Source organism: Panulirus ornatus, chromosome 1 (assembly GCF_036320965.1).
Source record: "Panulirus ornatus isolate Po-2019 chromosome 1, ASM3632096v1, whole genome shotgun sequence".
In the NCBI taxonomy this organism is placed as follows: domain Eukaryota; kingdom Metazoa; phylum Arthropoda; class Malacostraca; order Decapoda; family Palinuridae; genus Panulirus; species Panulirus ornatus.
Genome location: NC_092224.1, coordinates 12,705,719 through 12,720,011, shown reverse-complemented (window position 1 = coordinate 12,720,011; position 14,293 = coordinate 12,705,719). Strand labels below are relative to the sequence as shown.

The window sequence follows — 14,293 nt, the reverse complement described above, 5'->3', positions numbered from 1 at the left end:
GTTACTTTACATGAAACTCAATGAAGCCAGCTTTACCATAAACTTCATATCATAAAATGGAACTATGTTCATGAGGAATAATTCTGCACTCAGATTCTCACATATTCTATTCTTTGTTATTTCATCATTAATTTCTTTTATTATACTTAATGGCCGTCTCCTGCATTAGCAAGGTAGCGTAAGGAAACAGACGAAAAAATGGCCCAACCCACCCACATACACATGTGTATACATAAACGTCCACACACGCACATATACATACCTACACATCTCAACATGTACATTTATATACACACACAGACATATACATATATACACATGTACATAATTCATACTGTCTGCCCTTAATCAATCCCATCACCACCCCCCACACATGAAATGACAACCCCCTTCCCCCGCATGTGCACGAGGTAGAGCTAGGAAAAGACAACAAAGACCACATTCATTCACACTCAGTCTCTAGCTGTCATGTATAATGCACTGAAACCACAGCTCCCTTTCCACATCCAGGCCTCACAAAACTTTCCATGGCTTACCCAGGATGCTTAACATGCCCTGCTTCAATCCATTGACAGGACGTCCACCCCAGTATACCACATCATTCCAATTCACTCTATTCCTTGCACGCCTTTCACCCTCCTGCATGTTCAGGCCCCGATCAATTAAAATCTTTTTCACCCCATCTTTCCACCTCCAATTTGGTCTCCCACTTCTCCTCATTCTGTCCACCTCTGACACATGTATCCTCTTTGTAAATCTTTCCTCACTCATTCTCTCCATGTGACCAAACCATTTCAAAACACCTTCTTCTGCTCTCTCAACCACACTCTTTTTATCACCACACATCTCTCTTACCCTTTCATTACTTACTCAACCAAACCACTTCACACCACATACTGTCTTCAAACATCTCATTTCCAGCACATCCACCCTCCTCCACACAACTCTATCTATAGCCCACGCCTTGCAACCATATAACATTGTTGGAACCGCTATTCCTTCAAACATACCCATTTTTGCTTTCCAAGAAAATGTTCTCGACTTCCACACATTTTTCAATGCTCCCACAATTTTTGTCCCCTCCCCCAACCTATGATTCACTTCCGCTTCCATGGTTCCATCCACTGCCAAATCCACTCCTAGATATCTAAAACACTTCACTGCCTCCAGTTTTTCTCCATTCAAACTTATCTCACAATTGACTTGTCCCTCAACCCTACTGTACCTAATAACCTTGCTTTTATTCACATTTACTCTCAACTTTCTTCTTTCACACACTTTACCAAACTCAGTCACCAACTTTTACAGTTTCTCACCCGAATAAGCCACCAGCACTGTATCATCAGCGAACAACAACTGACTCACTTCCCAAGCCCTCTCATCCACAACAGACTGCATACTTGCCCCTCTTACCAAAACTCTTGCATTCGCCTCCCTAACAACCCCATCCATAAACAAATTAAACAACCATGGAGACATCATGCACCCCTGCCACAAACCAACATTCACTGAGAACCAATCACTTTCCTCTCTTCCTACACATACACATGCCTTACATCCTTGATAAAAACTTTTCATTGCTTCTAGCAGCTTACCTCCCACACCATATATTCTTAATACCTTCCACAGAGCATCTCTATCAACTCTATCATATGCCTTCTCCAGATCCATAAATGCTACATACAAATCCATTTGCTTTTCTAAGTATTTCTAACATATATTTTTCAAAGCAAACACCTGATCCACACATCATCTACCACTTCTGAAACCACATTGCTCTTCCCCAATCTGATGCTCTGTACATGCCTTCACCCTCTCAATCAGTACCCTCCCATATAATTTACCAGGAATACTCAACAAACTTATAACTCTGTAATTTGAGCACTCACTCTTATCCTCTTTGCCTTTGTACAATGGCACTATGCAAGCATTCCACCTATCCTCAGGCACCTCACCATGAGTCATACATACATTAAATAACCTTACCAACCAGTCAACAATAAAGTCACCCCCTTTTTTAATAAATTCCACTGCAATACCATCCAAGCCCGCTGCCTTGCTGGCTTTCATCTTCCGCAAAGCTTTTACTACCTCTTCTCTGTTTACCAAATCATTCTCCCTAACCCTCTCACTTTGCACACCACCTCGACCAAAACACCCTATATCTGCCACTCTATCATCAAACACATTCAACAAACCTTCAAAATACTCACTCCATCTCCCTCTCACATCACCATTACTTGTTATCACCTCCCCATTTACCTCCTTCACTGATGTTCCCATTTGTTTCCTTGTCTCACGCACTTTATTTACCTCCTTCCAACACATCTTTTATTCTCCCTAATATTTAATGATACTCTCTCACCCCAACTCTCATTTGCCCTCTTTTTTGCCTCTTGCACCTTTCTCTTGACCTCCTGCCTCTTTCTTTTACACATCTCCCAGTCATTTGCATTATTTTCCCGCAAAAATTGTCCAAATGCATTTCAACATATACATACATATACATACACAGATATATGCATATATACACATGTACATATTCATACTTGCTGCCTTCATCCATTCCTGTCGCCATCCTACCAAACAAGAAACAGCATCCCCCGTATGCGTGTGCACGCCAGGAAAAGACAAAAAAGGTCACATTCATTCACACTCTGTCTCTAGCTGTCATGTGTAATGCACCCAAACCCCAGCTCCCTTTCCTCATCCAGGCCACGCAAAACTTTCTATGGTTTACCCCAGATGCTTCACATGCCCTGGTTCAATCCACTGACAACACGTCAACCCTGATATACCACATCATTCCAATTCACTCTATTCCTTGCACGCCTTTCACCCTCTTGTATGTTCAGGCCCCGATCGCGCAAAATCTTTTTCACTCGATCCTTCCACCTCCAATTTGGTCTCCCGCTTCTTCTCGTTCCCTCCACCTCTGTCATATATCCTCTTTGTCAATCTTTCCTTACTCATTCTCTCCCTGTGACCAAACCATTTCAACACATCCTCTTCTACTCTCTCAACCACACTCTTTTTATTACCACACATCTCTCTTACCCTGTCATTACTTACTCGATCAAACCATCTTACACGACACATTGTCCTCAAACATTTCATTTCCAACACATCCACCCTCCTCCGCACTTCCCTATCTATAGCCCATGCCTCGCAACCATATAACATTGTTGGAACCACTATTCCTTCAAACATCCTCATTTTCGCTCTCCAAGATAACATTCTCACCTACCACACATTCTTCAACGCTCCCAGGACCTTTGCTGTTCTTTGAATTTTGTGAATATATGATAGACAATCATCACATGATAATAAAAAGCATTCTACTAAATTTGATTCATCCACTATCATATAGCATAAACACATCCAATCTTCTGTCACAACAGCTCTCTATGTTTTTCAAGTCACTGACACAATTACCAGATTCTGGGGGAGTCTTACTAATTCTATTATTATCATTATTATACTTCGTCGCTGTCTCCCACGTTAGCGAGGTAGCGCAAGGAAACAGATGAAAGAATGGCCCAACCCACCCACATACACATGTATATACATACACATCCACACACAAAAATATACATACCTATACATCTCAATGTATACATATATATACACACACAGACATATACATATATACACATGTACATAATCCATACTGTCTGCCTTTATTTATTCCCATCGCCACTTCGCCACACATGGAATAACAACCCCCTCCCCCCTTCATGTGTGCGAGGTGGCGCTAGGAAAAGACAACAAAGGCCCCATTTATTCACACTCAGTCTCTAGCTGTCATGTATAATTCACCGAAACCCCAGCTCCCTTTCCACATCCAGGCCCCACAAAACTTTCCATGGTTTACCCCAGATGCTTCACATGCCCTGGTTCAATCCACTGACAGCATGTCCACCCCGGTATACAACATAGTTCCAATTCACTATATTCCTTGCACGCCTTTCACCCTCCTGTATGTTCAAGCCCCGATCGCTCAAAATCTTTTTCACTCTATCCTTCCACCTCCAATTTGGTCTACCGCTTCTTCTTGTTCCCTCCACCTCTGGCATAAATATATCCTCTTTGTCAATCTTTCCTTACTCATTCTCTCCCTGTGACCAAACCATTTCAACACATCCTCTTCTACTCTCTCAACCACACTCTTTTTATTACCACACATCTCTCTTACCCTTTCATTACTTACTCGATCAGACCATCTTACACGACACATTGTCCTCAAACATTTCATTTCCAACACATCCACCCTCCTCCACACAACCCTATCTACAGCCCATGCCTCGCAACCATATTACATTGCTGGAGCCACTATTCCTTCAAACATCCTCATTTTTGCTCTCCAAGATAACATTCTCACCTTCCACACATTCTTCAACGCTCCAAGGACCTTCACTGTTCTCTGAAGTTTGTGAATATATGACAGACAATCATCATATGGTAATAAAAAGCATTCTACTAAACTTGATTCATCCACTATCATATAGCATAAACACATCCAATCTTCTGTCACGACAGCTCTCTATGTTTTTCAAGTCACTGACACAATTACCAGATTCTGCGGGAGTCTTATTAATTCTATTATTATTATTATTATCATTATTATACTTTGTCGCTTTCTCCAGCATTAGCGAGGTAGCGCAAGGAAACAGACGAAAAAATGGCCTAACCCGCCCACATACACATGTATATACATACACGTCCACACACACAAATATACATACCAATACATCTCAACATATACATATATATACACACACAGACATATACATATATACACATGTACACAATTCATACTGTCTGCCCTTATTCATTCCCATCGCCACTCTGCCACACATGAAATAACAACCCCCTTCCCCCCGCATGTGCACAAGGTAGCGCTAGGAATAGACAACAAAGGCCACATTCATTCACACTCAGTCTCTAGCTGTCATGTACAATGCACCAAAGCCACAGTTCCCTTTCCTCATCCAGGCCCCACAGAACTTTCCATGGTTTACCCCAGATGCTTCACATGCCCCGGTTCAATCCACTGACAGCACATCCACCCCGGTATACCACATCGTTCCAATTCACTCTATTCCTTGCACGCCTTTCACCCTCCTGCATGTTCAGTCCCCGATCACTCAGAATCTTTTTCACTGCATCTTTCAACCTTCAATTTGGTCTCCCACTTCTCGTTCCCTCCACCTCCAACACATATATCCTCTTTGTCAATCTTTCCTCACTCATTCTCTCCATGTGACCAAACCATTTCAAAACACCCTCTTCTGCTCTCTCAACCACACTCATTTACTTACCACACATCTCTCTTACCCATTCATTACTTACTCGATCAAACCACCTCACACCACATATTGTCCTCAAACATCTCATTTCCAACACATCCACCCTCCTCCGCACAACTCTATCTATAGCCACGCCTCACCACCATATAACATTGTTGGAACCACTATTCCTTCAAACACTCATTTTTGCTTTCCAAGATAACATTCTCGACTTCCACACATTCTTCAACGCTCCCAGAACTTTTGCCCTCTCCCCACCCTATGATTCACTTCTACATCCATGGTTCCATCCGCTGCCAAATCCACTCCCAGATATCTACAGCATTTCAATTCCTCCAGTTTTTTCCAGTTCTATCAGTTCTAAATATTCTAAACAAAAACATCTTTGATAGCTCTAAAGTAAACAGTGGAGGAGTATGCAAGAGCAAGATGAAAACTTGGCTATAGGAAACCTGGGTCATATAATAACTAGAGCACAATCTTACCTACTCAATAGTGTTCATGAATACCACAAAAACTCTTTAAAAAATATGAAAGTACAAAATAAACCACACTTTATGTAAATCTGGTAATGATACTTATCCAAGGTAGAGTGGAAGCTGGCAAAAAACTGCTGGACTAGCTACATCCCACCTGGTCTGTGATCATAGAAATAATGAAGCAGGTCAGTACTAACAGCCAGGGGATGATGGTGTCATAATTGACTGGGGTTGTTGACTAGTCAGATGGCTAACTTGGGCTGAGCAGAAGTCATTATCACCTGACGGGTTGATATTTCACGAGGGGTGAGAAATTTTATCTCAAAAAATGAATTGAAGGTTAAGATGTTTCTAGTCTCTGGTAGTCCAAGATATCTTGTGGCTCCCAAGACAAACCAACCCAAACAAATAACTAAGCAAAATTTACAGAAAAGATGTAAAGAAGCACTTTTATAGTTACAATTGTATAGAACTGGAATAAGCTACGTATGACTTTGTGAATGCAGGTGGGTGGCATAAAGAAGTAACTAATAAGTTGCCTGACAGTAAAAAAAGGTTCAGGAAAAGAGGCCCAACAAGTGAAGAACTTCCTCCTCATGCTATACACAAAGTTAATCATACAGACAAAATAATCTACTTAATACCAACCAGAGTCTTCAGTCATACTAGAAATCTGCTTCACCCAAAGAGGTTCCTGTCCACCATCTTGGGTTCGGTTCAGTCCTTCTTGAACTGAACGTTCTGAACTTCCACTGCTTGGTCGCATTGGACGGTATAGCACATAGTCATCAACAAACACTTGTTCTGGTTGTGATATACATACTAGATAACCTGCTTCCAACAAAGCCTGGCCAATTGCTACTGCTGAAGCTCTGAAATATCAATATCTTTGCTTAGATTGTAGTATAAAACATTTTGACATTCTATCATAAGCCAATTACATTACTAATCACTGGCATAATTAATGAATATATACAGTACATAAAAAATCAACATTGTTTAAAAGACACTACTTTCTGCAGTGATGGTTCAGGCTCAAGGGTAATAACTAATGACAATAATCCAAAAACACTCTCCACCCTCAACTGATGACTTATATGAGACTGCCATCAAGGAATTCAAAAATAAATGACACAGTCACGAAGCCATTATAGCACCCAGCACTGAGGGTCACTAAGATCAAGGCCTCAGTACTGGTCACTGGATGAAGATGTGGTTCCATGGACAATATCAACCTTACCAACATCACACAAAATGGTAAGTGTCCTTCAAACTCCTTCTGTTTAAATAAAGATATTGAACTCGGTGTCTTCTCTATGGTAGTTGCATCATGAGCATGAAGGGATATGGGATATGATGAAATGGTGTTCGTAGGGTTGTAGTAACAGGTGATGTTGAGAGCATAAGCAGAAGAGTGTGACTTGTGTTTGTTGGGGGAGTGTAGTTTTTAATGGGTTTATGTCTGGTGAGTTGGAGCTTAAGACTGAGTTGAGTTGCTTAGTGTTTGTCAGGTTATATCTGTGTGTATGTGTTTTGTCAGAGTAATATTTGCTGGATTACATACAAATTGATAGGTGTACAAAGGATGGACTTTTGGATGTGAGTAAGCTGAGGGGCAGCTAGTAGGATGTCTGATCATTACCCTGTGGAGGATAGGGTGGGGATTTGAGGAGGTTTTTGGAAAAGGAGAAACATATAGATCAGAACAAAGAGGTGAGAGTAAGTGAGCTTGGAAAAGAGACCAGTGATAAAAAATATAAGCAGAAATTGAGAGTAGAATGGCAAAAGATGAGAGTAAATGAAGATAGGGGAGTGGGTGAAGAATGGGAGGTACTTAGGAAAGCAGTGCTGGCATAGTGTAAGAGATGCGTGCGACATGCACAAGGTGGGAGAAGGGCATATTAGAAAGGGGAGGGAGTAATGAGATAAAGTAAAATTGCTAGTGAAAAAAAATGAGGTGTAAAAGCAATACTTATGGGGAAAGAGTGCAAATAATTAAGAGATATATAACAGATAGTGGCAGGAGGTAAATAGGAAGGTACAGGGGTTGAAAAAGAAGGCAAATGAGAGTTGGAGTGAGCAAGTATCAGTAAACTTCAGGCAAAATAAGATATTTTGAAAGGAGGTTAATAGTGTGTGAAAAACAAGAGAACAAGTGGAAACACTGGTGAAGGGACAAATGGAGAAGTGGTACAATGTAGCGGCAAAGCAAGGAGATGTGATGAGTATTCTGAAAGACTGGTGAATGGGTCTGATGACAGGGTGGCAGATTTAGTGTGTTTGGGTTGGGGAGGTATGTGAAGTGAGGGAGTCAAGGAGAGTGGTTTAGTGAAGAAAGTAGTAGGGGTGAAAGCCTTACATAAAATGAAATGTGGCATGGTGGCTGGAATGGATGGTACTGCACTGGAATTTCTCAAGAAAGGGGCTGACTATGTTGTTAAATGGTTAGTAAGGACTTTCAATGTGAGTAGTCATGATGAAGTACCTGAGGATTGACAGAATGCTTGTATGACGCCATTGTACAAAGGCAAGGGGGATAAAGGTGAGTGTTCAAACTACAGAGGTATAAGTCTTTTGAGTGTACCTGGTAAGTTGTATGGGAGAGTATGGATAAAGAGGGTAAAGGTATATACAGAGCATCAGATTAAGGAGGAACAGTGTGGTTTCAGAAGTAGCAGATGATGTGTGAATCAAGTCTGCTTTAAAGAATGGGTGTGAGAAATGCTTTGAAAAATAGTAGGGTTTGCAGGTGGCATTTATAGATCTGGAAAAAACATATGATAGGGATGACAAATGCCTTGTGGAAAGTCTAAAGGATAAATGGCATGGGAAGAAAGCTGCTATAAGCAATGAGAAGTTTTCATCACAAAGTAAGGTGCGTGTGTATGTAAAAGTAGAAAAAGAGAAGAATGAATGGTTCCAAGTGAAAGCTGGTCTGCAGGAGGGGTGGGTGATGTCACCATGGTAGTTAAATTTGTTTATGGATGGGCAGGTAAGGAAAGTAAATGTAAGAGTCTAAGAGAGATGGGTAAGTATGCAGGTTGTAGGGGACAAGGGGGCCTGGGAAGTATGTCAGTTGCTATTTACTTATGAAACAGTGCTGGCAGCTGATTTGAGTGAGATACTGAAGAAGTTGGTGACTGAGATTGGAAGAGTGTATGACAGGACATTGAGAGTAAATATGAATACAAGCAAGGTTATTAGGTTTAGCAGGATTGAGGGACAGGTTGGATGGAGTGTGAGTTTAAATGAAGAGAAATTTGATAAAGTGTGATGTTTTAGACATCTGGGAGTGGGTATGGCTGCAAATGGAACCATGGAAGTGGAAGTGAGTCATAGGGTGGGTAAGAGGGTGTAGGTTCTGGGAGTATTGAAGAGTGCATGGAATGAGAGCTCGTTATCTGGGAGGGCATAAATGAGTGTTTGAAGGTACAGTAGTTCCACCAATGTTATATGGATGCGAGACATGGGCTATAGATGAGGATGTATGGAGGCAGGTGGATGTATTGAAAATGAAATGTTTAAGGATGATATGTGGTGTGGGTTGGTTTGATCGAGTAAATTATATAAAAGGATGAGAGACGTGTGGTAACAAAGTGTGGATGGGAGAGCTGAAGAAGATATGCTGATATGGTTTTGACATATGGACAATGAGTGAGGAGAAAGAAAAGGACATATGCATCAGAAGTGGAAGGAACTAGGAGATGGTGGAGACCAAATTGGAGATAGAAAGACAGGGAAAAAGATCTTGAGTGATCAGGTCCTGAACATGCAGGATGGGTGAAAGGCATGCATAGGATTGAGTGAATTTGAATGATGTGGTATATTTGGGTCAATGTACTCTCAGTTGACTGGGAGAAACCATAGAAAAGACTATAGGGCCAAGTTGTGGATAGGGAACTATGGTTTCAGTACATTACACTTGGCAGCTAGGGAATGAATGACAGCAAATATGGCCTTTCTTAATCTGTCCCTGGCACTACCTTGAAAATGCAAGAAATAGAGATCAAGTATTGAAATATGGTTTGGACATATGGAGAGAATGAGTGAGGAAAGATTGACAAAGAGGATATATGTGTCAGAGGTGGAAAGAACAAGAAGCGGGAGACCAAACTGGAAGTGGAAGGATGAAGAGAAAAGATTTTCAGCGATCAGGACATGAACATACAGGAGGGTGAGAGGCATGCAAGTAATAGAGTGAACTGGACCGATGTGGCATACTGAGGTCAACATGCTATCAATGGACTGAGAGAGGGCATATGAAACTTCTGAGGTAAATAACAGAAAGGTCTGTGGGGCCTGGATGTGGATAGGGAGGTGTGGTTTTGGTGCATTTCACATGACAGCTAGAGACTGAGTGTGTATGAATGTGGCCTTTTTGTCTGTTCTCCTGGCACTACCTCGCTCAAGCAGGGGGTAGTGATGCTGTTACCTGTGGGGTGGGGTTGCACCAGAAATGGATGAGGGCAAGCAAGTATGAATATGCACATGTGTATATATGTATATACCTGTGTATGTGTATGTATATGTATGTATATGTGCAAATGTTGATATGTATATGTATGTGTATGTAGATGTGCTCATCCTCCTCGAAGGCTCAGATTGGGGTGTCTGAATGTGTGTGGATGTAAACAAGATGAGAGGAAAGGAGAGATAGGTAGTATGTTTGAGGAAAGAAACCTGGATGTTCTGGCTCTGAGTGAGATGAAGCCCAAGGGTAAAGGGGAAGAATGGTTTGGGAAAGTTTTAGGAGTAAAGTCAGGGGTTGGTGAGAGAACAAGAGCTAAGGAAGGAGTAGCACTATACCTGAAGCAGGAGTTCTGTGAGTAAAGACAGCGTCAGGAGGTCAAGAGAAAAGTGCAAGGGTTGAAAAAGAGGGCTAAAGAGCTGGGGTGAGAGAGAATCATTAAACTTTAGGGAGGATAAAAAGATGAATTGGAAGGAGGCAAACAACATGTGCAAGGCAAGAGAACAAATGGGAACATTGTTGAAGGAGGCAAGTGAGGAAGTAATAACAGGTAGTGATGAAGTGAGAAGGAGATGGAGTAAGGATTTTGAAGGTTTGCTGAATGTGTTTGATGATAGAGTGGCAGATATTGGGTGTTTTGGTTGGGATGGTGTGTGAAGCGAGAGGGTCAAGGAGAATGGTTTGGTAAAGAGAGAAGAGGTAGTGAAAGCATTGTGGAAGATGAAATCTGGCAAGGCAGCAAGCTTGGATGGTATTACAGCAGAATTTATTAAAAACGGGGGTGACCGTGTTGTTGATTGGTTGGTAAGGATATTCAATGTACGTATGGATCATGGTGAAGTGCCTGAGGATTGGCAGAATGTATGCAGAGTGCCACTGTACTAAGGAAAAGAGGATATAGTTGAGTGTTCAAACTACAGAGGCATAAGTTTGTTGAGTATTCCTGGCAAATTATATGGAATGGCATTTATTGAGAGGGTGAAGGCATGGATAGAGCATCAGATTGGAGAAGAGCAGTATGGTTTCAGAAGTGGTAGAGGATGTGTGGATCTGGTGTTTGCTTTGAAGAATGTGTGAGAGTAATACTTAGAAAAACAGATGGATGTGTATGTAGCATTTATGGATCTGGAGAAGGCACTCATAGGATTGATAGAAATGCTTTGTGGAAGGTCTTAAGAGTATATGGTGTGGGAGGTAACTTGCTAGAAGCAGTGAAAAGTTTTTACCAAGGATGTATGGCATGTGTACAAGTAGGAAGAGAGGAGAATGATTGGTTCCCAGTGAATGTCGGTTTGTGGCAGGGGTGTGTGATGACTCCATGGTTGTTTAATTTGTTTAAGTTTGTCAGGGAGGTAAATGCAAGAGTTTTGGAGAGAAGGGTGAGTATGCAGTCTGTTGGGGATAAGAGGGCCTGGGAAGTGAGGCAGTTGGTGTTCACATAGGATACAGCACTGGTGGCTGATTTGAGTGAGAAACTGCAAAGGTTGGTGACTGAGTTTCAAAAAGTGAGTGAAAGAAGAAAGTTAAGAGTAACTATGAATGAAAGCAACGTTATTAGGTTAAGCAAGGTTGAGGGACAAGTCAATTGGGATGTAAGTTTGAATGGAGAAAAATTGGAAGAAATAAAGTGTTTAGATATCTGGGAATGGATTTAGCAGCAAATGAAACCATAGGAGCGGAAGTGAATCACAGGATGTGGGAGGAGGTGAAGGTTCTCGGAGCGATCAAGAATGTGTGGAAGGAGAGAACCTTATCTCAGAGAGCAAAAATGGAAATGCTTGAAGGAATAGTAGTTCCAACAATGTTATATGGTTATGAGGCATGGGCTATAGATATGGTTGTACAGAGGAGGGTGGATGTGTTGGAAACGAAATGTCTGAGGACAAAATATGGAGTGAGGTTGTCTGATCGAGTAAGTAATGAAAATGTAAGAGAGATGTGTGGAAAACAAAAAGTGAGGTTGAGAGAGCAGAAATAAATACAATATATGTTTATTTCTTTAATCATTTTGCTTTGACGCTGTCTCCTGCGTTAGCGAGGTAGCACAAGGAAACAGACAAAAGAATGGCCTAACCCACCCATATACACATGTATATACATACACGTCCACACATGCAAATATACATACCTATACATCTCAATGTACACATATATATACACACACAGACATATAAATATATCCACATGTACATAATTCATACTGTCTGCCTTTATTTATTCACATCGCCACCTCGCCACACATGGAATAACAACCCCCTCCCCCCTCATGTGTGCGAGGTAGCGCTAGGAAAAGACAACAAAGGCCACATTCATTCACACTCAGTCTCTAGCTGTCATGTAAAAATGCACTGAAAACACAGCTCCCTTTCCACATCCAGGCCCCACACAACTTTCCATGATTTACCCCAGACGCTTCACATGCCCTGGTTCAATCCATTGACAGCACATCAACCCCGGTATACCACATCGTCCCAATTCACTCTATTCCTTGCACGCCTTTCACCCTCCTGCATGTTCAGGCCCCGATCACTCAAAATCTTTTTCACTCCATCTTTCCACCTCCAATTTGGTCTCCCACTTCTCCTTGTTCCCTCCACCTCTGATACATATATCCTCTTGGTCAATCTTTCCTCACTCATTCTATCCATGTGACCAAACCATTTCAAAACACCCTCTTCTGCTCTCTCAACCACACTCGTTTTATTTCCACACATCTCTCTTATCCTTACATTACTTACTCGATCAAACCACCTCACACCACATATTGTCCTCAAACATCTCATTTCCAGCACATCTACCCTCCTACGCACAACTCTATCCATAGCCCACGCCTCGCGACCATACTACATTGTTGGAACCACTATTCCTTCAAACATACCCAATTTTGCTTTCCGAGATAATGTTCTCGACTTCCACACATTCTTCAAGGCTCCCAGAATTTTCACCCCCTCCCCCACCATATGATTCACTTACGCTTCCATTGTACCATCCACTGCTAGATCCACTCCCAGATATCTAAAACACTTTACTTCCTCCAGTTCTTCTCCATTCAAACTTACCTCCCAAGTAACTTGACCCTTAACCCTACTGTACCTAATAACCTTGCTCTTATTCACATTTAGTCTCAACTTTCTTCTTTCACACACTTTACCAAACTCAGTCACCAGTTTCTGCAGTTTCTCACATGAATCAGCCACCAGCGCTATATCATCAGCGAACAACAACTGACTCACTTCCCATGCTCTCTCATCCACAATAGAATGCATACTTGCCCCTCTTTCCAAAACTCTTGCATTCACCTCCCTAACAACCCCATCCATAAACAAATTAAACAACCATGGAGACATCACACACCCCTGCCGCAAACCTACATTCACTGAGAACCAATCACTTTCCTCTCTTCCTATACGTACACATGCCTTACATGCTCGATAAAAACTTTTCACTGCTTATAACAATTTGCCTCCCACACTATATATTCTTAATACTTTCCACAGAGCATCTCTATCAACTCTATCATATGCCTTCTCCAGATCCATAGATGCTACATACAAATCCATTTGCTTTTCTAAGTATTTCTCAATATACATTCTTCAAAGCAAACACCTGATCCACACATCCTCTTCCACTTCTGAAACCACACTACTCTTCCCCAATCTGATACTCTGTACATGCCTTCACCCTCTCAGTCAATACCCTCCCATATAATTTACCAGGAATACTCAACAAACTTATACCTCTGTAATTTGAGCACTCACTCTTATCCCCTTTGCCTTTGTAAAATGGCACTATGCAAGCATTCTGCCAATACTCAGGCACCTCACCATGAGTCATACATACATTAAATAACCTTACCAACCGGTCAACAATACAGTCATCCCCTTTTTTTTACAAATTCCACTGCAATACCATCCAAACGTGCTGCCTTGCCAGCTTTCATCTTCTGCAAAGCTTTTACTACCTCCTCTGTTTACCAAATCATTTCCCCTAACCCTCTCACTTTGCACATCACCTCGACCAAAACACCCTACATCTGC

General features: G+C 41.6%; 1 protein-coding gene across 4 annotated transcripts in view; it reads right to left on the bottom strand.

Moving 5' to 3' along the window:
* fab1 (fab1 kinase) overlaps positions 1-14,293 on the bottom strand; it is a 1,098,541-nt gene that overhangs the window by 583,713 nt on the left and 500,535 nt on the right. For all 4 annotated transcript variants that reach the window (XM_071675364.1, XM_071675510.1, XM_071675419.1 and 1 more), the window contains exon 8: positions 6,437-6,660. In XM_071675364.1, the coding sequence (XP_071531465.1) occupies positions 6,437-6,660 (224 nt within the window). The remainder of the gene's footprint in view (positions 1-6,436; positions 6,661-14,293) is intronic.